The sequence below is a fragment of the Agelaius tricolor genome, unplaced genomic scaffold, assembly GCF_023055355.1.
Source record: "Agelaius tricolor isolate 1412-34295 unplaced genomic scaffold, bAgeTri1.0.p SCAF_8, whole genome shotgun sequence".
Lineage (NCBI taxonomy): Eukaryota > Metazoa > Chordata > Aves > Passeriformes > Icteridae > Agelaius > Agelaius tricolor.
Genome location: NW_027269268.1, coordinates 3,828,332 through 3,853,133, shown reverse-complemented (window position 1 = coordinate 3,853,133; position 24,802 = coordinate 3,828,332). Strand labels below are relative to the sequence as shown.

At 49.5% G+C, this 24,802-nt stretch overlaps 1 protein-coding gene and 1 long non-coding RNA gene across 3 annotated transcripts in view; one reads left to right on the top strand and one right to left on the bottom strand.

The window, feature by feature from the left end:
• Positions 1 to 24,802, bottom strand: part of LOC139592047 (uncharacterized) — a 79,632-nt gene that overhangs the window by 6,334 nt on the left and 48,496 nt on the right. Inside the window, exons 3-4 of the long non-coding RNA XR_011679882.1 lie at positions 3,345 to 3,520; positions 1,884 to 2,031 (exon numbers count right to left, since the gene is read on the bottom strand). This is a non-coding gene — a long non-coding RNA (uncharacterized lncRNA). The remainder of the gene's footprint in view (positions 1 to 1,883; positions 2,032 to 3,344; positions 3,521 to 24,802) is intronic.
• The window catches only part of ANTXR2 (ANTXR cell adhesion molecule 2), a 76,708-nt gene that overhangs the window by 46,264 nt on the left and 5,642 nt on the right, over positions 1 to 24,802 (top strand). For both annotated transcript variants that reach the window (XM_071431401.1, XM_071431402.1), the window contains exons 13-16: positions 1,284 to 1,325; positions 1,886 to 1,981; positions 4,849 to 5,016; positions 5,892 to 5,972. In XM_071431401.1, coding sequence (XP_071287502.1) covers positions 1,284 to 1,325; positions 1,886 to 1,981; positions 4,849 to 5,016; positions 5,892 to 5,972 — 387 coding nt within the window. The remainder of the gene's footprint in view (positions 1 to 1,283; positions 1,326 to 1,885; positions 1,982 to 4,848; positions 5,017 to 5,891; positions 5,973 to 24,802) is intronic.

The following is a 24,802-nucleotide window of genomic DNA, read 5'->3' as shown; positions in this document are numbered from 1 at the left end:
CATGAGCCATTCCATAATTTAAACCTGGAGGGCTGTGGAAAACTGGTTCCAGGGGTGCCATAAGTTATTTATCCTATTGGGCCGAATTCCTTTATGCACTGCTGAAAGTCCACAGCCTGTTTAGGCAGTCAGTAGTAACTGTCTGGGTAAGACTGATAACTGAAATATAAATCAAGATGGAAAATTCTACTGATCAGAAAAATACGTTTCTTTCATGTATTATATGCTGGCTGTCTGCAGTGGTATTTTTCACAGGCAGTGTTTAATGAAAGTACTAAAATTAAACAGCACAGAATGAATAAAGTAAGGCATAATTCAATTAAGTTACTTAAAACCTGTATTAGACTGAATTGTTTGTCAGCATGCACAGTTTTGGATATGTTTGTGTAATATCAAGGCATAGCAAGAATGGACTCCTTGATATTCATGGTGTATTTTTTAGTCATTTCCAGGCAATACCCAAGCCCAAAACATGGCCCAATGTCACCAAAAAACTTACCAAGGTTAGCTTGCAAACCTGCTTTTCTCGTGGAGGAACGCCTGTGCATTCAGTTTTCAGCTGAATCAGTGAAGAGGGTCCCTTGCCTGCCCCTCCCCTGCAGGGACTGTCAGTGCTGGGCATTCTCTGAGCTTTATAGTGTGGATGTGACAAAGGGAATGGGAAGAGACTGTAGGGAGATTTAAATAGAGGTGTAAGAAATGTTCCTGGGAGTGGGCGTCACCCGGAGCAGTGTCAGAAGTGTGGGAGTGTGACTGCAGTGCAGGCACTGCACAGTCATGGAGCTGGGAGGTGGGAAATGAGAGGGCTGCGGAAGTGTCCTGGACATCCAGAGGTGAAGCCTGAGCTGCCAGAAGGCATTTCACACTTGTCACTGGGCCAGAGACTCCCCAGCAGCAGCAGCAGCAGCGGCAGCTCAGCCCACGGCTGTGCAGGACCTCACACAGGCCTGAGACACTTTTCCTCTGGGATTGCTGACGGACTCTGGGGGGTCTCAGCACTGGCTGTTCCTCACAGCGGCTGAGACTCATCCGTCCAGGAAGCACGGTGGCAGACACGTCTGCCCAGAGTGTCTGCAGGCTGGGGATGGCAGCTCTGGCAGACGGATGGTGCTCATTTCCAGAAGGCCTCGCTGATGGATGCTCAGGGGAGTGGGCAGCACAGACTGCCAGCTCGCTGGCCCTCGTAGGGGCTTGGGTGGAAACAGGTCACTCTTACCATGGTCTGTTGCCTTGGGCTGCTGCCAGTGCAGCACCTTATTCTTTCCTGTGTTTGGTTCTTTCAGGTCATCAAGGATCCCCCTCCACCTCCGCCAGCCCCAAAAGAGGTATGGTGCCCTCACATGGAACCACTCCTGTGCTTCCCTGCGTGCTGCATGTCCGCCTCCTTGTCCAACTGCTGCCAGAGAAAGGACTGCCATGGGGGGTGCCTTCATTGGAGAACAGGGTTCCTAAAGTCCATATCTCTGCTCTCACAGATCTGGATGTGTGGCTCTCTCCATAGGCCTCAGCTCAGTGTGGCCTGAATTAAGATCTGCAGAAACACTTAGGGCCTTTATTCCAAGACAGCTTTGTTTTCCACATTCTGCACTGAAAGCAGAAAGCTTGAATAGCCCTTGTCCAACATCTAAAGATTCATGTAGGACTTAGGCAGCGTTTTCCCCCTGCTCTGTCATTCCAGACACTGAGGAATCCCCCTTACAAGGGAATTCCTCTCCTTCTTACAGGCAGTAACACACTGGAGGCTCTGCTGTCCTCAGTGTTTGCACCCCTTTCACAACCAACAGGGTACGCTCCGGGAACTCCAGTGAGATACACAGAAAAGACATTCAGTGTGTGGGTGTGGAAGCATCTTTTAAAAGTAAACACCATTTGACTGTACTTACAGGAAGAAGAACAGGAGCCCTTGCCTTCCAAGAAGTGGCCCACGGTGGATGCTTCCTACTACGGTGGACGAGGAGTTGGGGGAATTAAGAGGATGGAGGTTGGTATGATTTGGAGATGGCAGTTCCCTCAAGCACAAGCTCTCTGAGGCTGCAAGTGTGGAAACAAAGACTTGACAGTGCACTGAAAATACAAGGCCATAATGTGTGCTTGTCTTCCCACTGGCATAAGCCTTGGAAAATTCGTTACCATATCGAACAATTCTGACCTTGCCTCTGAAAGAACAGCTTTCAGTAGTTCCATTTGACTGGGACTTTAAATAGCTGCCTCAAGACATGCTCTTTCCATCACGCTAATGAGAAAGAGAGATTGAGAGCCTTTTCTGCGTGTTTTGGAAGGAATTACAGTGAAACATAAGTCCCCCAAGTGTGGGCCAGCCAAATGCGCTGACAATGGTGACGCTGAGGAGAGGCTTGATCCCAGAGGGACTCGCAGCGACAACAGAGCCTGTCTTTGAAGAGACACGATAGCATCATGTTAATTAAAACAGAATGAAGAATGTGCATCCTTATGGGCACATCCTTATGGCAGGTTTTGTAGTCAAGTCAGCCTATATGGAATGTGCAAAGCAGTTCTAACTGCAGTCCAGGAAGCTGTCTCTGTCTGAAACACCCACCTAGGCCATACTGAGGTGTCTTGATGAAACTTTAAAGGTATTGGCCTAATCAGCTTTGCTTGAGTACTTTTTAAATGCAGAGGCAGAATATGCAGGTTTGAAGCTGTGTCACTTATATGCATTTTCTTCAGCAGTTCAGAATTGCTAATTTAGAAGAGCTTCAGATTTCACAAAAAGCAAACATTTTGTGCAGTGTTTTTCAGAAGCAAACTAGGAAATGCTTTCCAACATCAAGAATTACAAGCCTGGATTTGAGGAAAACTATGATAGCCTCCAGGAGGGGCTCCAAAATGGGATCCTGCACAATGGAGCAGAAAGCTCGTGAACACAAGTGACATCAGGACCACAAAGAAAGACATGTTCAGCCTATGGCAAAAATGCAAACGAGGGTAGAAACTGATGATTAGGTTAGAAAACCTTTTCATCTGTGGTAGGAATTTTGTGCAGGACTAAGGGCTAAAGAAGTTACCCAACTGAAATTCCTGCCAGCATAATCATGGGCCCTAGAAAAAAGCCCCCCTTCTGTGGGGCAGTGTGGCTCTGTCTGTCCCTGAGACCCCAGAGCAGTGTCAGGTGTGGCTGGGCACCGATGGTCAGTGCCTCTGGGTTTGAGTGGGGAGCTTCACCTCTGCCCTGCTGTGTCTGGGACAGGCTGGGAAGATGGGCTCAGGCTGTAGGGAAAGCAGGACAGGCTTCACAGCTCTCCCTGGCTCAGAAGAGCATGCTGCTCCTTTGGGGAGTTGGGGAAGAAGCGAGAGAAAACACTCCAAGGGAGGTTGTTCCTTACCTGGCAGGTAAAGGTGGTTTCTGTGCCATGGCCAGTGGGCTTGCTGGCCCAGTCATGACATTTCTTCCATGTTCGCAGTCCATGTGGCAGTGGAGTCATCTGGTTTTTATTGCTTCTCTGGCTTCTTTTTTTCTGTCATTCCTTTAGCAGCCTGATTCATCTGGCAGCTTCCCTTTCTGGAGAAGGGAAGAGACTGAACCATCACCTTTACACTTCCCACTCCTGTGCTGGAGCAGGTACCCATCCACTCCTGCCTTCTCCACTAGCTCCACCCCTCTGTGACAATCCCAGATAGCTTGGGCAGTGCTCTCCTAGCTCTGTCTTTTGGCAATGCTTTAAAGTTTTGTGATGTCATTGCCAGACCCCACCTGTTACAGTTAATTCATTTTTATGTCAAAATTGGGTGTTCAGACTCCACCACTTGTGGTTTCTTCTGGGTGAATTGGCTTTTGTCTGAAGGAGAAGGTAATTTTTTCAGTGAGAGATCCACCAGCTAATTTTAACAGTGTTTAAAATACATGTTAGCAGCCACTTGACAAGCCCTGTAAAAGTACCACTGATCACAGTGAAAGACACAGGTGTACAGAGGCCTCCTGGCAGGCCACATCTCAGCAAATGGCATGATTATGGCAAGTCTTGCTGAAATGGTCCTGGCCACTTTCACTAAGGACTCTCAAACTTTCAGCTGTGCTTTTTGGATGAGAAGGGAACAGCCTTGTCCAGGCTTGTTTCTGTGCACAGTACAGCAAACACTGCTGCTCAGATTGCTGCATGGTGCTTCCAGTTACAGGTGAAACAGGATTCCTGCAGCAAGGTGAATTATCCCTCTTAGCAGGGAGGTTTTTCCATGTATTTAATCTCCAGAGCACAGTGAGTACAGCCTGTATGGAAGTGGGAATATGTGTCTCCCTGGCAGTGATAACCCTGGTTTCCTTCTCTTTCAACTCTATATATATTTTATACACTTGGAGCAGTGTAACACACACGGTTAGCATTATCGTACACAGTGCTGCATGTTCTGCATGCACTTAGGCAGGGTAGACAGCTTCACCTGCACTTCTCCAGCATGTATCTTCCTGCAGGACAACATGGAAACCTGAGCAGGTTCAGGGAGCTTCTGCTTAAACCTCCCTAGGCATCACATTAAATCTACACTGGGGTTCTTGAAAACTCACTGGGCTAGGAGACCTGTGTTCAGAAATCTTACCTTTCATGGGTGCAGGTTGAGGTCTGGTATTTTAGGATAAATAAGAAGTAGAAATTATATTTTTATATCATTACTTAGAGAAGATTTCACAGATCCCCTGTCACCCATGTGAAGCAAGATAGGATTTTTCAGTACTGAGACGTATTTACAGACATTTACCTAAGACTGAAGAGGTAGTGTTCTCCTCAGTACCTCCTCTCTTGTTTATCCAGCACCTCTTCCAGATTTACCCTCTGTTATTTGCAGCAGTTTCCCTGCCCTGAGGTGCACTCACACCTGAACTCTGCCTTTCCTCAGGTGCGCTGGGGTGACAAAGGCTCCACAGAAGAAGGAGCCAGGTTGGAAAAAGCAAAGAATGCTGTGGTGAAACTCCCAGAAGAACCAGAAGAACCTTATCACCCTAAACCACCTAAACGAAAGCCTACCTCACCAGCCATACAGCAGAAGTGGTACACTCCAATCAAGGTATCTGTTCAGTCTTTGGCACGATTGTTACTAAGGGTTGGGTTCTTTGTGCCTTATGCAGGCTGAGCTGTGCCTTACTTTCCAAGTGTTCCCATTCAAGTGTAATGTGCTATTCTCGAAGGGAACACCTACTCAGCAGGAATGGCAGGAGCAGTTTGTAGCCCTAAATGCAATACTTGATCATTACTGCCGCGTTCTGTTTGCCTCCCCTTAAAAAGGGACATATTGTACAGTGAGAGCATTAAAATCTATGGGGGCTTTGTTGGCTTAGTAGAGCTAATTAAACCCAAAACTGCACAGTTTGTAGCTGCTACACTAAGTTTTAAACACGCATTGTCATGACAAATCAAGAAAAGCAAAAAATTACATAAAACACTGTAATGCAAGAATTCTGATAAAAAGCAAATTGTTCTATCTGGCTCATATGGATGGTGCTCTGAGTCACCTGCCAGGAGGGCACAAGCACTGCCTACAGGCAGAGGGTAGGTCTGTAAATACCTTGCATTTAGGTGTTAGGAGCAGCAAACACCCATGTGTAGCTGGGACACTGGACACTGCTGTCTTCCCAAGTGACTGCCACTCCTTTCTGACCCCCAGAAAGCCCTGAAGCTGTGATGTCCAGACACACAGGCAAGGTCTGGAGCCATCTGTGCAGTGCGGGATGCTCCTAACCGGCTCTGCTCCCCAGGCACTCCAGGTGCGCAGGAGCAGCACCACAGTGGTTGCAGGGGACGCAGGCCAGCCTTAGCTCTGCTCCCCAGGCTCCAGGGAAGCGGTGCTCCGCTGCGGCACTGCAGGTGCCCGGGATGCCCTGGGCAGCCCCTGTGCGGGTGGGGGGTGCTGCTGCCCCTGACTGAGCCCCCATGTCCCCGCAGGGCCGGCTGGATGCGCTGTGGGCGCTGCTGCGGCGCCAGTACGACAGAGTCTCGCTGATGCGGCCTCAGCAAGGAGACCAGGTGGGTGTGCGGCGCACGGCCGGCCAGGGGCCGGGACACAGCCCGGGGGGGAGCAGAGCGACACCAGAGTGGCACGGTGGGAAGGGCGACACACCGTCGGGAAGGCTGACACACCGGCGGGAAGGCTGACACACCTTTGGGAAGGGCAACACACCGTTGGGAAGGGCGACACACTGTCAGGAAGGCTGACACACCGTTGGGAAGGCTGACACACTGGGTGATCCGGGTGGCGAAAGGGGTGTGGCACCAGCCTGGATGCACGGCACTGGCACAGGGCTGGTGGAGGCAGAGGGAGGGGTGCTGGACGTGGTGTGTGCTCAGGTGGAGAACAGGAACAACAGCCTCGTGCAGGGTAAACTCTTGTCACAGGCACACACATCGCTCTCAGACCCAGCTGTTTCTAACAGCAGAGGCTGGCAATAATGTCCATGCAAGTTGCTTCCTAGAGCTTTACACTTGCACACCAATGACGCTTTTCACAGAAGAAGTTGAGGAAATATGTTTCTCACACAATCCTTTCTCCTGGAACATCTCTGGCCACTGAAAAAGGGGCCTCTCCCCCAAATGTTGCTGAGGACACAGAGCTGCTGTTTGCACCTCTGATAGTGAAACCAGATCAAATATTTTTGATTGCTGCTCCTCAGGAAAATATCACTTTGATTTTGTCAGCATTTATCTCCTGCATCCACTCAGCTTCCTGTCTGTGGCACTTGGGAAGAGCCACAGGAGCAAATGCTTTACTTTAAACAGGATGGCAGCAGGTCACAGTCTCACATACTCCAGGGCACTGTCTGTGCACCATGCAACACGAAGGTCGCATAAAAGGATGAGAGGGCTGAAGGGGAGGGAATTGCATGTGGTAGAATGGGAGGTAACGGGAATTTTGATTATTTTCCTGGGATGAAGTTTGGTGCTGTTCAAAAGGATGAAGAGGTGAGACTAAGGTAAGGCAAGTGTTGGAAACAGCAGAATGGCCAAGTGCCGTGCTGCAGGTGGAGAGCACAGCTGGATACAGCTGTTAGCATTGTTACTGTGGCAGGTTAGTCACTGTTTGCATGAATGATGCATGTGACATGGAGCAGCAATAACAACGGCAATCTACACACAAAATACATGGCACAATACAGTTTAACAGGTAAATACAATGTAAACAGGAACGTAGAAATGGTGCCTTAAAAGGCTAAAAAAGTGTCAATCAGGGCCTGTTTTGGGGATTTCTGCCCATAAAGGCAGGAAGTTACTGTAAGGATTGCCCTGGGGGCAGGCTTTGCTGAGCCATTGTGCAGTCAGATACCCTCCTTCCCTGGGCCTGACAGGAGCAACACTGGCCAGCATCTCAGCTTGTGAAAAACAGAGCGGCAGCTCAAGGGAAAAGGAATGGTGGGTCAGATGTGACCTGCATCACTGCCTAAAGGAGTGGTGGGTCAGATGTGACCTGTGTTACTGCAGAGTGCCATTTCTGTCTGTGCAGTGTTTGCTGTCTTGGGGAAAAAATGGTATCTTTTTCCTTGTTCCTAACACACTGGGTGGAGATCCCATGGTGGGCCCCTGGTGTGTGTCAGTGCACGAGTGTGCACAGGGAGACACACACAGACACACAGACACACACACACACACAGAACCGTGGAGTTGTTCATCACCTTTCTGTTACTGTTTAGGAACTTGTCAGTTCCATTTGTAAAAGATCTCACTGCTGAATTGGAGTGCTTGATGAGGCAGTTGAAATTTGGGCATGAGGTATCAAAGCAGAGCAAGCAGTTGGTGCATCCCTGCGCTGTCCTGGCTGTGCCATGCGGCAGGCAGTGCCAGGAGGGCCGTAGCAGGAGGCTGCCGGGGAGGCCGGAGCCGCGGGAGCCGCGCCCAGGTGTGGGCACACCGAGCAGGCTGCGGGCACAGCTGTGCGGCGGCCGCGGGAGCGCGGGGCAGGCTGGGGCACGTGGGGCCCGGGGGCTGCAGCACTAAAGGTAGCACGGCTTAGACACAGCTGCTCCCCGGCTCGCCTCAGGCACAAATCCAGAGATCCAACGCGGGCTGGCTGTGCTGGGGGCCGAGGACACGCAGCCACTTCAGAGACAGCTGCACGCCGCGGCAGCTGCGCCGGGCTCCCAGTGAGGGATGAGGACAGCAGGTATGGATTGAGGGCCCCACAAACAGCCTCCATTAAGCCACGAGCGCTTTTGAAGGGCTCCCATCAAACAGAGCAAGTCCGCAGCAGGAGATTTCGGCTGCAGAACCATGTGGTGTTTTCTGCACTAACAAGGTAATTTATAAATGATGCATTACCCTGTGTCTGTGCTCCTAGCTAGACTTCCTTCCTTTTTTTTATTAAAGGGGCAAAGAAGACTGAGCCACAGCAGTCTGGGCTACTCTGATAAACCAGTTCAGTGTCCAAGGATCTGTACTGAACTTGTTTTGCCAGGAGTCTGGGGCTGCCCAGGAACACAGCCTGGCACAGCGGCACAGCACCAGCCTCAGGGGCCTAACTTTTCCTCTAAATCCTTGTGTTTGTTTTCCAAGTCACAGTTTAGCACCACAAGGTGATCATCAGCGATTTGGATTCTTTGTCTGAGCTTGCTGCAATGTGATGGTGGCTGAGACTCTGAACCTGTGTGCATTTATGCACACAAACACCTTTAAGTCCACAAATAGCCCATGGCACTTGTAATGAAGATTTTGCCCTATCAGGATGGAAATAGGAGTCAGTGGTAAAGGAAGAGAAAGACTGTACTTCATTCTAGGAGAATCAGAAGAGAGGAGAACTATAGAATGCTTCCAGGTTGTACTTCCATATACAACCAGCCTTTTAAACAGGAAGACACTGGTACTTGTTTTTAAGCTTGTTAGTTTTTTCCTGCTTTAAAGGTCTTTTCTAATAATGGCTGCAGAGTTACCACAAACATCTGTTTAAACTGTTACTTTTGAGCATCTCTGCATAATACAAAAGTAATACATTCTGCACGTGCAAGATGTGGCTAGCAGTGCTCCCTCCAAAAGGAAGCTCCTGGTCACTGGAGTCATGCCCTCTCCCTGTAGCCTGAGTTGCTTTCAGGAGGGTCTGGCTGCCTGGCAGGTGCCCATCCCGACTAGAGTGGCTCTCCTGGCAGTCGGATTTGCTGTCAGTCAGTGGGAGCGGGAGGGACCATCTTGCTGAAGAGAGGATGTTGTGCTGGTGTCAGGAGAAACAGGGATATTTTCCCAACTACGTAGGCAGCAGTTCTTGGCACTGCCTCCCTTGGTGCAGATGAATCTGCTGCTCTCTTGAACGAGCCTTGGGGACTCATCCCTCTTTGAGCAGTGGTAGGAATGAGAGAGCAGGAAGAAGCCAACCTGCCTGTCAGTTCCAAGGCCATGTGGCACGGGGTAGCAGCCATGGAGGAAGGAACGCCAGTGCTGGGGGCAGCACGGATGTGCCATAGGTGTCCCACGGCTTCCCTGCCAGCACACGAGCAGTGCAGCCCCCCAAGCCAAGCCAAAGGAAACCTTTCCCTGGGCAGGGCAGGGGCTGGTAATCACAGAGTGTCTCACTGAACAGGATTCCCAAGCAACAAGCACATTTGTTTTCCTCATCCTCACGACACCTTTCCCATGGAGTGAGCTGCAGTAGAGTGATGCAGCAGGCCTGTTCCCCTGGCCAGATTATTCCTCCCCTGTGAGCTGGCGGCACAGGGCAGCTGTCCGAGCGGCTGGCCGGGATTCGGGAATGGCCGCCGAGCTAATCTCCAGGCTTTGCAGATGAAGGAGGCAGCAGATAACAGGATTAAAGTTTCCCGACCCAGGGTTTTCACAGCCCGAGACGCGGGCGGAGGGGGAGACAGAATGACTTCTGTCATTAATCTTAATTGATTGCCAAGAGGTTTTTAATCTGGCTTATTAATTAGGAAGGTCCTTAACACACTGTCTACATATCAACATCAGATGCTCTTTTGGGACTTTGGGGACATATGGCCTATCTATATTTACATTCACACAATTTACACATACATACATCGCTGTATGGGAGCTGCTCGCATGGGTAACGCGCACGCAGCGCCGAGGAAGCGTTTGCACTCACACAGTCTTTAGCAAAAGGGGATGGAAATGAAAAAACACCTCGCTCAAAGGTTACATTCCCACACTCTGAACTCCCATACCTCTGTTTATATTGATATGTGTGTTAATCCAGATCAATTTTATATGCCATTTATCTAGATTAGCATTCAAATGGCATTCTTGGTATGGCAGATTTAAGTGAGACATTCCAGTGCTCTTCCACAGTGACATGGTACATTTTAAAAAGTCCAGGCTGTGGTTCCACTGCCATTTTGGAGGAGATCAGCACAAATACTTGATAAAACAGAGTCAGGTGATGCTGGAAATAGTGACCAGAGCCAGAGAGGCTCTGAGATGGGAGGTGGTGACAGAATGAGGTGAACAGAACTAGGCTGGTTTCTCTGTCACTTCACTGGCCTCTAACTTCACTCCTCTAACCAACAGCAAAGGCATGTGAAAACACCTTGGAAAAGCTGTTTCTATAAAGTGAGTTTCTGTCTCACCTCGCAGGTGTGCTATCACTGACCATAGCTGTGGCAGCCCAAGCTCGTTCAGTCACCCAGGGTGAGTTGTTACAAACCTGTGGTAAACTGCAGCTACTGGAGTTCAGGGCATGCTCAGATGTGCCCACCCAGGCCCTGCCAACCCAGGGCTCTAAAGCCTGTAAGCAGTTGCACACGTTAATCCTTTTGTGCACAACATTATCCAAAAGAAGGCAGGGGGAGGGAGCTGTTTTTCCCTACAGCTCTTCAAAAGTTGGGTAGAACTACAGTGCGCATGCTGCTGGATATGACTGCTGCATGGGAGAGGCAGACAGTGGGGAGAGGGAGAGGAAAAGTGATCCAAAATTACAGTTACTGCCTCTGATCTTATTAGTGCATTCCCATAATTCAAAATTACTTTTGCTCTGAAATCAGTTTTTGCATGTTTAAGTGCATTTTGACCTACAGATCCATAAAGCGTTAACAAAACCCCCGTAACACTTCAGTTGTTTGCATTCTAAACTGGGCAGGTGTTCCCCAGCCAGAACATTTCCTGACCACTGGCTGTGGGCTGGCTATGCCACAGCCTCCTGCAATTTAAGCACAGTCTCCAAGGAAGGCAATGCAATGCACAGCAATGGTTACCAGTGCTGCTCCCTGTCACAGAGGGTTTGTGGTGCACACAGGCCTGTTCCCTCCCAGTCACTCCAGAAAGAATTCTGTAACTTCTAGGAACTGGTGGGCAAATGCTACATGAGATCAATCATTGCAGTTCAGGTGGGCTCAGTTCCTGCCAGGCTCCAAGCCGTGCTGGACAGGTGACCAAGGAAGGGAAGCAGTGTCCCTGGCCTGCAGCGTCAGGACAGGTGACACATCTGGCTGTGAACACAACCTTGGGGATGAGGTTACAGCCTCCCTAGGATAGCGCTTCCCTGCTGCAGCTTCATGGGTGCTCTGGAGCTCAGTACTGCTCCTTCCTAAGTAATGGTTGTTCCTCAGACACATTTCTGTCTGCAGTTTTCTCCCACAGCCTTGCCCTGTCTTTATTTGTTAGTCCAGCAGGCCACATGCAGCAGTGTAAAACAGTTTGATCCAATGAAAAAGGGGTAGATTTTCTTGGAGTTCATTATCACCTTTTTCCAGTGGAAGAACAGAAATTCTTTACTAGTGTGAAATAGAAGTTCCCTTTCTGGATGCAAACTGTGCCTGTCTGAGCAGAGAGGAAGTGAGGGTGCAAAGCACACAGGAGCTTGTAGCATGTTTTGTATCTTTCTGTACCTAGGTAGAAGGATGATACTTTATTTTACATTATAGTAAAACATAGAACTTACTAAAATCTGGAAAGGCTGTAAAATGATCAGCAGAATAAGCATATTATGATCCAAAAGAAAATGGTTATTTAGAGTTGAACATTCAGAGCAGTGCCCAAGGTCTCTGAGAATATCAGTCCTTTCTGGGAAGGATGTTCCCAGCCCAGTTGAGCACCCCTGAATTTGGGAATCCCCCAGAAACTCTGAGTAGTGCCCCCCTGCTCGCCCAGGAGACAGAGAGGATGTCTGAGGGCACACCCTCTTACAAGGGCTGCTTCCCTGCCTCTCAGGACTGCTTGGCTGCCCTGTTCCCATCTCTGTTTGCCCCCTTGGGGAGCTGTGGGTACCTGTCTTGAACCTGGAGTATCTCCCACAACCCAGCCACAACAGTCATAGGCCATTTGCTGCCATGCCTTTACTAAAACAACATCTCTAGACAAAGGCTCCCCAGTGAAGTGGCCAGGGCAGTGATAGGAATGCTGGGAATGCCCCTCCCAGCCCACCTGCTCCCACAGTGGAGCAGCCATCAGTCCCCTCTGGTGACATGACTGTGCCCCAGCAGGTGGTTATAGGTCATCGGGGCCAATCGGCTCCATGATTACGGCGGCTCAGTAAGGTTTTTTTCCTCTGATACCAACATTTACAATAAAAAGGAAAAGTGTTTGAAGGATTAGGGGAATATAATGGATGTAATTTTTCCATGCACTTAGGAATCTGTGCATTAGAACTGTGAGAATTCTCTGAAAGAACTCTTCCTCCTTCCTTAAATTTTTCCTATGCTGGTTGTAATTAAGGCCCTTTCCTCCCAAGCCAGCCACATGCCCAGCTGGCACTCTGTGAATGCTCTGAGGCACTCTCAGGGCGTGTTTGATGTCAGTCTGTCCTGATTTATAAATCCATGAATGCTCTGCTGAGAGAGAGGAGAGTAATACTAGGTTTTGGCTCGAAGAAGTCAGGAATAACGCAGTGTGCTGTGTCCCCCCCGCAGCAGGGAGGACGTGCCTTCCCACTGGGCCCTGGCCATACATCCCTAGATGCAGTGTGTCCTCTGGGCAGAGCAGCAGGGCTCTCCCAAGGGACAAGGGGAACTGAGGCACATGTGCAGAGCTGATGTGAGCCCCAAATAACAAAGCAAGCCCATGGCCAGAAGGGGAAGGAGAGATGCCCCTGGTGAGCCTTGAGTACCAGCTGGGAGCAGAGTGTCGCTGATGTAGTTAAAGGGGTTCACAGTGCATTTCTAGGGGGTGAAAATGGGAGAGTCACACTGTTAAAACAGTGACAAGGGTATTTGGGGCCAAAGTGGAGCAACATAAAACAGGTTTTCTCCCATGAATACACTCATTGCAGAGCTTAGGGCGCAGATTTCACCTCGTACCCAGACACAAGCCAAGCCAAGTTAGATCTTACACCAGTCTAGAATGAGCTACACAAAGCCCCTACATCTATCAAGGACTGCACTGCTTAGGTAGAAAGTTGTGGCACGGAGCTTTGTTCTTGAGATGGCTCTGAGGAGCAGTTTTATGAATAACTGCTTCAGCTACTGAGCAGTTCAGGCTGAGCCACGTGGCACCCCCTGTCAGCCAGGAGAAACACTGACACTACTGATCCCCTGGTTTGTCCAGTGCATGCTCAGGGACAGCGTTTGCCATGCATGCCAAATGCTGCCGTCACTGAAGATGGCTTGGGAAGGCCAGTTTGGTGCTAATGAGATGGCTGGGAGAAGGGAACTCCACCACAGCGGTGGGAAATGGAGCTCTGAGCTCGCTGCCACTCTGGGATTAGGGTCTGTCCCCAGCCCGTCTGACATGGCCTGAGCACCCACAGAGCCCTCAGCGTCTGCAGCTGGGCACCTTCCTGAGCATCCTCCCACTGGGGACCCTGTTCCCACAGAACCTGCGGGAGCAGCAGGAGATGTGCCTGCTCGGGAGGTGACACCGGAGCACTGCACAGGGGTGACCTGATCTGCTCATACCTGCAGTACAGCCATGCTTCCTGGTGTGAGAGGAAGGGCTGGGCTTCCTTTGGCACCAGGGCTACAGATCTGTCTGTTTCCATGGTGCAAGTTCAGTCACACGCACCCCAGCTTCCTGAGGCTGGTATTTTCAGATGTGCTACTCAGATCTATTTTAAGGGTTCTTCCCACTGCAAGTCTGTGATGAGCATTAGAGCTTTAAAGCACTGCTTTGGGAAGCTATTATCAGTAGGTATTAATTATTGAACACTATACCTTCTGGAAAAGTTGTTTCATCACTGGAAAGTGACCTTGCTAGAAGAGGCAGAGGGAAAGAGAGGCGTATGGTGCCTCCTGAGAGCAAGTGGAGTGATGCGTGGCAAGAGAAGACACTAAAGATTTATTGTCTGTGGCAAAAGAAACACAGATCTCTGCTTGTGCAGTAAGTGTTTTTGACATCATACGCCATAAAGAGTGATTGGATGCTGTAGTTAAAAAGTGTTTCACTGAAGGGAAATAATAGACATTTTCACAGTGCTGTGTCTATTAAGCGTCCAACTGCGTGGCTGTGCAGCTGAGCTGGCCCTGATAACTCCAGTGCTGGAGTTCAGGCAGTTCTGAGTTAAAAGGCAGCTGGATGATCCTGAGAGAGGACACGAAGAATTTATCTCTCTTGAAAGAAGATCGCTTTTGACCTTGGCTGGTACAGGTTATTGCCTGACAGCACACCACTGAATGAGTTCAACATCAGCACTGTTTGGACGCCTGGCATGGAAATGTCATTTATTAACCTGGCCCTGGCCTTTTCCCTGGAATTTCTCTTTTTCCCAGCTGTTAGTGCAGCAGTGTGTCTCTCAGTGACACTGGGAGTTGGACTTCTCCCTTTGCTCTTGTGGTTTAAAAACCCCAAGAGAAACAGGTGTTCAGTTTAAAATAAAAGCTGGGGAGAAGCCAGAACTCAGGCTCACCTCTCACCCTGTGGCTGCCTCTGCCAGGCTGGAGAGCGAGGTGTGACCAGAGAGCTCCTCGATAAATCATCATTAAGTCCACATGCAAATACAGCAGCCCGGCCCAGGCGCACAATTAGGCACCTAATTACGGTGAAAACGCAACTGCACACTTTGCTACAACAGCCCTGGGGCCCTGGGAGCTGGCCGGCCCGTCCCTGCCCTGGGAGGCGCTGGGATGGCACCTCTGGAAGGGGTCCTGTGAGGGGCAGAGGTGTTCACAGCGCTCAGACAGGGACTTGAACCCTTAGCAGCTGAGGGAGGAGCCCAATTCCCAGTCAAGAAAAATGCAGTGTACGTGTCCTGTGCCTGTTCAACATCCTATGATGCATTTTCTGTATTCTTAAGTCTTGTAAAACCAGCAGTCCCTTCTCCTTCATAACATGCTGGTAATTTCTTGGAAGGAATTTGAAGGAATTCCTGATTTGGAATTGAAAACTTATACTAAAAGTCTGAGAATAAGAGTTGTTGGAGGGAATCTACTAGCCAAGGAGTGAAGATACAGTCCTACATTAAAAAAAATCATAGAACTTCTAAAATTACTGCAGTTTTTAGTTTTAAAATGCACATAATTTGTACAGTCTGAAGTGCTGCTCAAAGGAACTCTGTCTGTGTCAGGGGATCTTCATTAGGTTTATTCTGTGAGCACAGTAAAACCAGGATTTCTGTGCAGATTCAGGAGGAGAGGCTACCTGGGCCTCATTTCTGTCCATTTTCACCCCACCTGCCACAGTCAGGCCATCAGCTGAGAAGTGTTTGTGTTTTGTTCTTGTGCTCACCACCACTACTTAATCCTAAGGAAAGCATCATTTTGCTTAGGAAAAACACAGTGTTTCACGTGTTTTGCAGTTTCTCACCCATGCTTCCAAAGAACGGGTCCATGTCCCAAAATCCCACCCAAAAATCCAGTACCAGAGTTGGGAATATTACCCATATTTGGGAAAGCCAGTTTCCGTGCTCTTTGATTCAGCATATGTGCAACCACAGGGTTATTACCTGGGTTACAGACACACCTGCACTTGTAAGCTCTTGCATCCCTGTCTCAGGATTTCCCATCATTTATACCATCTCTGTGACAGAGGAGGAACTGTATTTTCTGATTTTCACTACCAAGTCTGCAGTGATTTATTCCTATAGGCTCTAACTGAATTAAAATCTTAATTAAGCTTATGCCACTTTTTTCTTCATTTTAATTAGGAACAGCCAATTCACTTGTCTGGGGGAAGGAGAAAGAAAAAGATAAAGAGCAGCAGCACTTTTTTCTGTTCTTAGTTGTATTAATGAAGGCATGGTGAGAATGTCCTCCCAAACAGGTACCTACAGGGCTGGACAGGTAACACAGCACAGCCAGTGCTGTGGTACAGGAAAGCTCAGTCTTCCACAGAAACACTTTCCCTGAGTGTTTCCTGGTGTCATTTCACACCTAACTCCTACAGTCCTCACTTAGAATAAGACACCAGGAAACGACCCATTACAGTGCTGAGTTTTTGGTGTAGTCACATTGAAAACCCTCTCAGATCATCAAGTCTGCCCACCTGCCCAGCACTGCCAAGGCCACCACCGACCCAGGTCCCCAAGTGCCACATGCACAGGCCTTGGAACACTTCACAGAGAAGCATCACTTGTCTGTCCTGCTCATGTTCCACCTATAGCAAACCGTACACAGATCACACAGGTTATGCCCCGAGCACATTAGAGGTTTGTACTAAGCTCTCCTAACTTACCAAACGCTGCCATCAATTAAGTGTAAGTCCCTCACTTCTAGCAGCAAAGGGATTTTCGTGTGCTCCTCTTTCCGTGTTTCCTGTTCCTTCCTCCCCAGCCAGCCTCTCCAAAGGCAGCAGCTTTGCACAGGCGCAAGCTGGTTCTTTGTGTGGAAGCCCTGGATGAGTTTGTGTGCTCCTCCACAGGGTGGAAGATTTTTTCCACACACTGCCCCACAGGGCCTGTGGCAGGGAAGTGGCCATTCCACGAGTTCCCCTGGTCTGCAGGGGAATGTGCTTCCACCAGCAAAGCTGCTGTAGCAGGGCCGGGGGCTCAGGCTTTCCCAGGGCTTCATGGGGTGGGGGAACTGTCCCAGGGGGACCTGGAAGCTCCCAGTGCTCCTTGAATCTCCTGCTCAACATTTGCATGTTGACATTTTCTACTTAAGGGGCCTTTTGGCATCTCTGGCATTAATTTATAATGCTGTGATAGTGGGGCAGCAGCACTGCTGGAACAGCCTTTACTTTAGAAAGACTTTGCTCTGGAATCTGACTGGAATCAGTGCAGAGACAGACCACATTCCAGCTGCTCCTGCTGGGATTTTTGGTTTGTTGGATTTTAGTTTGTTGAATTTTGAATTTTTTATCCTAATTGTTTGGCTTGATTTTATAAGTGTATTTCCTAACTGTATTTCCCAGTATCTTTGCATTTCACATGTTCTAATGGAGTGTTACATGACACTGCTGGATTTTGTGCACCTTCCTGTGTGAACTGAGCCCCGGGATCAGTCCAGGAAAATAAGGGCTTGAATTTGTGTACTTGTTTGGCAGATGTAATTCACAGACTCTGAAACCTCCTCTGGTTTGTTTGAAGGTGCAATTTGGACCAGGGGGTTTTACACAAGCAAAGTGGGCTTAAAAGTGCCGTTTATGTCAGTAAGGCCTTGCAAGGGCTAAGGACAGACCAGCTGGATTGAATTTTATTACAGCTGGTACAAGAAGCCTTTACAACATGCGTGGGTCATTTAAAAATTTTAGAAATCATTTAGCTTCAATCAGCCCTTCATTAACTGCAGTTAAATGCATGTAAACCATTTGAGGACAGTTCATAAAGCTATTTTTACTCATTCATCTGCACCTGTTTGAAAGTATAATTTGAAATATGCAATGAATTACAATAGTTGAACCTGTGTTTCATTTTTGCCAGAGAATTTTTATACAGAAGTTTCTGATTTGTCAGTGCAGGCTTTGGTTCTGTTGTGCTTTCAATTCCAAAGAGCTGACATGCTCATCAGTGAAAGGATGTAGAAAAGGCACCAATCTACCCATGTTGCAATTAGATTCAGGCTTCAGTCCATGTGTGGCTGCAGCTTCGGAAGGTAATTGCACACACCTCATTGCTTTTGAGTTCTGAATGCTGCTGTGGTAATTTACCAGGTAATTCCAGAGACAAGGTCTAAATTATCAGTGATTTCATAAAGTTTAAAATATCCATACCTAGCAGGAGGACACCAGGGCATTGCCTCCTGTCTCCCAGACTGTGAGTCCAAGAGTCCTAGAAAAGCCCCAAACCCAGGGGGAGCAGGGTGCTGGGCAGCCCACGGCTCAATTCTGTGTACAACAAACATGGTGTTGCTATGGCAACCACGCTTCATTCGGCTCTGTAATAGCTGTGACAAACCCCGCCACCTTTCCCAAATTCACCATTTATCACAGCATTCCTACACTTTACCTCCAGTTAACCGTTCCCAGCCATTTCCCAGCTCTCACACAGGGATTTTGTGGGAGCTGTTCCTTTCCTCTGTCCAATCAAACCAATCTGATCCCTCAGGCAGCTTGAATCTCTCAGGGTGGCATAATTCAAATTTTTGTCAAATCCTTTAGAACTCCACTGTCCTCCTCCTGGTGGCATTCCCAAGTGTCTCCTCAGTCAGGAGGTAGCTCAGGACAAGGCTCCCAGTGACACTGATGGGGGTTATGCTGTGCCCACACACCCTCTGGAGGGTGCGCAGCTCCTTTGGGGAGATCTGACTGTGCCCTTCCTCAGAGCCAGGGCTCAGGCTGGCCTCTGGGAGCAGCCCCCAGCCTTGCCCCAGGCTCTGGGAATGCCCCCGAGCACACTGTCCCTGGCAGTGCCATCCCCCAGCCCCAGCCAGCCTTCCAGGCCAGGCAGATCTCAAACAGTGGGGAGTGCATTCCTTGGTTTTCAGTGCTGCTGGATGGATGCCCATCCTGGCCTGGCCCTGTGCTGTGCCCAGGTGTGTGCCCCCCCAAGCCAAGCCATCTGCACTTCCATGCCCAGGAGCAAATCTGGGTCAGCCCAAGCGGGAGGGGAAGGGCACTGGGCAGGGACCTAAACACCCAGCACATGCTGCTCCTTTTCCTTTGGCATCAGTGCAGCTTCTCAAGAGAGGCCGGCTCAAGTACTACCCAAGTACTCAAGGCTGATTCCTCAATGACCTGGAGGAGCTTCCTTCCTTAATTCCAAAGCTGACAACTCCATCACCACCTCAACCCAGCTGTGTACAGCTCTAAGCTCTGGCCAGCTTTACCCACGCTTTAGTGAGGGCCAGATGTTCCTCTCTCTCCACAGCTCCTCTGAGTTATCTCCCATTCTTAGACTGGCCTCGAGGGTGCTTCCCCCTGCCTGGTAAAAAACTACAGAAACCTAGAAGCTTTGGATAATGAAGCAAACATATTTTTGTGGTGTGGTGTGGGCAATTTTTTTTTCAGTCTGCTGCTGCTAGTTTTTAAATATAAAGTATAGCATATGTTTAACACAGAACATATGGAAAGAATGAAAAAGCAAATCTTGAATTCCAAGTATTGTATTCTAAGTGGAAAAGACTCCATAGTGTGAAAGTGGTCATTCAGAAAAAAAAATCAGGAAGAGGTACTTATTATGTGTAAATACTTATAAACTCAGTTATGAGGAGGAGAGGTCCCTCACTCTGGGGAGTGTCCAGGCACACACAGAGGTGAGTCCTGCTTTGAGAGGAAGGTATGACTCCCCAGCCTTGTTAGGAAGGTATGACTCCCCAGCCTCCTGCTCAGCTCAGGAGGCTGCTCACCACCCCTGCCAGGAGGTCGTGTGCTCCTTCCCTGATGAAAGTTAGGCTGGGTAAGGTACCTTATTTGTCTGGACAGACTGACACTGCAATGATTTAATGAATTTCTATGCCAGATAATTCACTTCTAAATTCTTAGCACATAGTTATGTTCAGTGTAAGAACTCTTGCATCTGTATTTCTGTCTGCTCTTGTACTTTGTACCTGCCTGTGTAGGACAGATCAATCCAGAATTTCAGCTGGGAGTTCATGATGTCTAAATGTCCAGACTCCATCCACATGGGCCTGGGTGCTGGGAGCAGTTCAGCTCCCTGCACAGGAACAGCAGCAAACGCTCCCCTGTCTCATTATTGACGGGGAGAACTCCTCAGAGGCCATTTCACACACAAGGTTTTTTTACCAGCAGAGACCCTGAACAGAAGGCAAATGGATAAACCAGCATGGCCACCCCTGGATTCCCTCCTGCTCCTCCCCTGCTCACAGAACCACGGCACCGCTCGGGTCCAGCGCTGCCCTGAGGGAAACACTGCACAGTGCAAAGCCCAGCATTGTCCCCAAACTGTCCCCAGACTGCAGCAGCTTCTTTCCCCATGTCCCAGCACTTTGTCTCTCCTCCAGAACACAAAGACAGGGAGAACTGGCTTGAATGCCACAAGAGAGGTATTCTCTGTTACTTAGAGAGAAAGGACTCAGCAGTGGCAGGGAGGGACCCCAGTGCAGGTCTGTGCTCCCCAGACCCACCAGCACACAGGAAGCTTCAGGTGCCATCCCTACTGACTCTTCCTCCTTCCCCCTTTCTCTCCCCCTCTCCTTTTGTGTGCAGTCCCAGATAACTGCCAGTCACTTGGCCAGGCTGGCTCACAGAAGGTGCAGCAGGCACAGATGGCACTAATGCATAAATGTGATCTAGTGAAGGGATGCCAGCACCAACCCCCCACAGGTTCCAAGGAGCTGCAGTGCACTTAGAGGGATACGGGGATTGGCAAGGTGAAAGCTGAGATTTGCAAGAGCTCACTGTTCCCAAATCAACAACAGAACCCTACAGCAAACGTGCAGATTTCTTTATTAATTTAGCAAATGCACTTAATGCCACCCTCTCTGGGTTTATGTGTAACAAAGCCCCTCCAAAGCCCTCACTCACTTTAATTACACAAATTAAACTGAGCAAAGGGAAAAAGGCGAAAAAGGCAAAGGTGGGAACTGAAAACCAGAAAAAACTCACCAGTCTGGTCTCATTCCCATGTTTGAAACATGGCACTGAGGGGTTGGGAGTCAGGGGATCTGAACAGGGTCTGGCAGCAATGGAGTAAATTCCATAAATACCTTGTCCCTGCTCAGCACTCAGAGCACACAAACACCCCACCAAATCCCTTTTTCCCGTAGTCACTGGTAATGGACATTTAGGAAGAATGCATAGGGAAAGGAGTAAACTCAGCCTGATGGTGTTTCCACAGGACACCTCTCCTGAATGCTAGAGAACAGGGACATCTCCACAGGCACATCTGTAGCAGTGACTTCTAATGAGGAAAAAACATCTCAGGGAATACAGCCTCTACTCCTAGGCCCCCTTCTCAAGGCAGGAAGAGAGGACATCCCAGTGCACCCACACTGGGGGCTCCCGGCACAGTGTGTGACAGGCCAGCCTGGGGGGCCAGGAGGGAGCCCCTGACAGACTGAAGCCTGTCACTGCCCAGTCCAGGGTCCTCCACATCCCAGTGCCACGAGCCTTACACAGCTGCCTTTTAAGAAACTATTCCTCATTTTCAGCAAGGTGCACAGGAGAAGCAAAGCCTAAAAATTAACAGAGCTGCTAACTTAGTGACACTGGCACCTACGGGGGAGTTGTAGCAAATGCCTTGGCAGTATAAAATCAGAGTATGCTGCTGGGGAGTGGGATGCCCAAATACCTGAAAAGTGTGAATTACTAATCCCTTTGGCATTCCAACCAAAGTCTAAAAATGTGCTGGGGGTTTGTCTGCAGGAAGAAGAATTTACTGTATGGTATCAGGGAAGCTGACGTGGCCGAGGGGTGGGGAACAGCTTGGCATCGTGTCCTTCCTGGCCCAGTGCTTGGTGTCAGCAGCATGGAATTGTCACCACTGTAGGGCTGGGACAGCTGGGTGACAGTGGCATCTAGAGGGCTGCCACGTGCACTGTGTGTGTGCAGAACGAGGGTCCTGCTGGGCTCTCCCTTCCCATCTGCAGGGCCAGAGCCAGCCCCAGCCAAGTGGGCACAACCTCAGGGAGCTGCCCCTCCTGCCGCAGCCTTGCTAGTCTTCCTCCTAGGAGCCTCCACTTAAACCCTGCCTACTGCTTCAAACAGATGGGCATCTTCCCACAGAGTTTCTGAAGTGGATTTTTTGGTTATAGTATTTGTATGATAACTAGCTTTAAATGATTTCCATAGTGTCCTAAATACCACAGAACTGGGCTGTCTTCTCTCCTTACAAGCAATTGCCATATGCCAGTCAGGTGCTGTATAATCTGTGGGCCAGGATCCGAATGCTGTGCCACCACTGCTCTGTTATAGGCTCACAACACATGCCTGGATGACTTATACACCTAAAGCCATAGAGCACCTGAGTCTTAAATCTCTGGGCCATCTGAAGAGAGTCTCTCTTCAGAAAGGCCCAGGTTAGAGAGCTGATTAGGAAAAGGACACTGGGAAGTATTCCTAAAAGAAAGGGATTTTCGGAGGCCTGAGCTGAGGTCATGATAGAGCAGAAGTGGAGTTTAAGGAGAACAGGTCTTCTGACAGTTCTGGTTTATCTGTTCCTACACCTGATTTCAGAGGAGGATAAATTGCTTTCTTCTCACAGTGGTTGCACAGAGGGGAGGAAGGAAGAGTAATGGGAATATTTAACTTGTGCTTTAGAGACGCCATCCCTAGGAACTCCATATTTCTGATATTCTTTGTTCTCATAGATAAAAAAAGGCCCCGAAGCTAGGATTTGCTAATTTATGGTTTCACCAGGCCAGTTCTTGATTCTATGAGACTTGAAGTGTGATGCCTCTATAGTAGCAGATTATCTTTCTTTTCTTCCTAAAAAAGACATACCATACTCAGGAAGTTGTTTAGGATGCTGACATGAGGAAACTGGCACTAGAGATCCGGCCTGGTATCAGTCTGTCTAGAGACACCCTATAACATAAATGGGGTCCCCATTCACAGCAAGGATTCGTCCCAGAAGATTTGGGAAGAGCTCAAAGAGCTGAGACATGTCTCGGAGAAAACATCTCCCTTGTTCCTCCCCACATGCTGCAGTGCTGCACGTGTGGCTCTTGGAGCTTCACCTGGAAGCATGAATCACAGTCTGACCCCCCAGTGTCCCATGGAAGGAGTGGGAGCTGTCCCAGGGACAGCATTGCACATCACTGTGGAGATGGCAGGAGCTGTGTCCTGGTTTTGGCAGCATGTGTGTGAGCGGCTGAGTGTCGGTGCTGGGCAAGGTGTGCGCTGGGCCAGCGCCAGGACACAGAGCACCTTCCCTCGGGCAGTGACACGGCCTCGCACTGCCTTCCAAGGACTAAGGAGAGCTGAAGAAGAGCCCTCCATTGGCAGGCGCCTGCAATGGAACTGAGAACGTGCCCTTCAGGAAAGGGTCACACCCTGCCTGGTCCGGGGGTACTTCCAGGGAGGCAGCAGTGCTGGGAGTGAGGGAGGCTCACTGTCAAGAGTCAGGAAGAGTGAGCTAGGGCGCTCGCTCCAAAGGATCTGTGCTGGAAAAATAGGCACTCTGTGGGCCATTTCCACATCCTTCCCTTTTGCATAAGCAATGCTTGCCTTGCATGAGGAAAACAACAAACTCCTGCCCTCTAGAGACAGGAGACCTCCAGCTCTGCTGAATAAAATATTTGCCACAACCTCCTTTTGAAGCAGATGCTACAAACGCAGCCAGTTTTATCCTCCCCCAAGGCCCACGGGCCGGCTCAGCAGCTCGGCACTCCCTCCTCCCAGCCCTGGAAGGCCGGCTCACAGGAGAGGCAGCTTGTCACAACCATTCTCGGTCAAGGCAGGAGTTTATTTGGACAACTGCTGAATACAGCAGTCACGGAAAACTTGGCAAAGGAAAGAAATGCCTCCCTTTTCTCACTACCCAAACCCGTCAGGGCAGGACGGTCAGTGCTGATGCCAGCCCAGCGCCCATTCCTGCCCACTCCCTGGCTGCCCACAGCCCTGTGCCGTCTCCATTCCACCTTGCCCACGACAGGGTGCAGGGCACCGGCACGCAGGCCAAGTGCAGGTGGTTCTCGCTGGGTGCGAGAACAGGGACAGACACAGGGAGCTGCAGAGCCCCTGCACCCGGATCCCGCAGGGATACACCCCTGGTGACATGCTCTGCCAAGACGGAGCAACTGTGCTGACTTGCCCATATGCCCAGTTCCCTGGGCATAACTGCTGCTCATGGGTAAAAAGCTGCTCTAATGGCATTTCCTCCCAGCTGCCAGCACACTAAAGACACCCTTGGCTCCCAGGGTGTGCAGTGCCATCCATGCAGTGAGTACCAAGTGGGTATGAGCCACCCCACGTGCCAACAGCAGCATTTCACACATTAACATGCCCTGCCCTTCTCAGTGTGTACTCCAAGCACACGGCTAAATTACAAGCACTGAAAAATAAAATCTTCCAACCTAGCATCTTTAAACTACCTCTTTGGAACTTTTCCCTGGCAGGTTTGGTTTGTTGGCCTGTGCTCTGAAATACAGCATTTATCAGGTGCGAAAACATAGGAACTACTTTTTAAAACAACTTAGTCCTATCTTCCTGCCCTTTTTTTCCTGCAGCTAAAGCAGGTCTAAGGGGTGGAAGGTGGCTGTGAGGTACCTGTAACTGTTCAGCCTTTTCTTGGGTTTCCTTGGAAGTTCACGTCCAGGACTGTGGGATTGCTGGGAAAGATCATGAGGTTCATGCATGCATGCTATGGAGGCTACATTACATAAATCTGAGGAAAATACACAAATGAACATCTCTTTCCACTGAAGCTGCTGGTAAAATTTGTTGAAGTAAAAAACCAAATTCTTGCTAGGGCCCAAAAAGCACCATTCAGTTGTTGTGTTACTTTAGGAAGCCTTTGAGCCCACCCTGTGATGTTCTCAGAGCTCCCCTCAGCTCTGTCACAGGTGTTTCAGCCAGCAGTTCAGGAATTCTGGGAAAAAGCTGCCTCAAGGAGCCCCAGGAGCAGATCCTGCTGCCTGCAGCAGTAACAGTGGTTCAGAAGCACTCCTTCTAAGGAGTTACTGCTGATGAATTGTGTGACAAACAGTCTGTCCAGCAGCAGG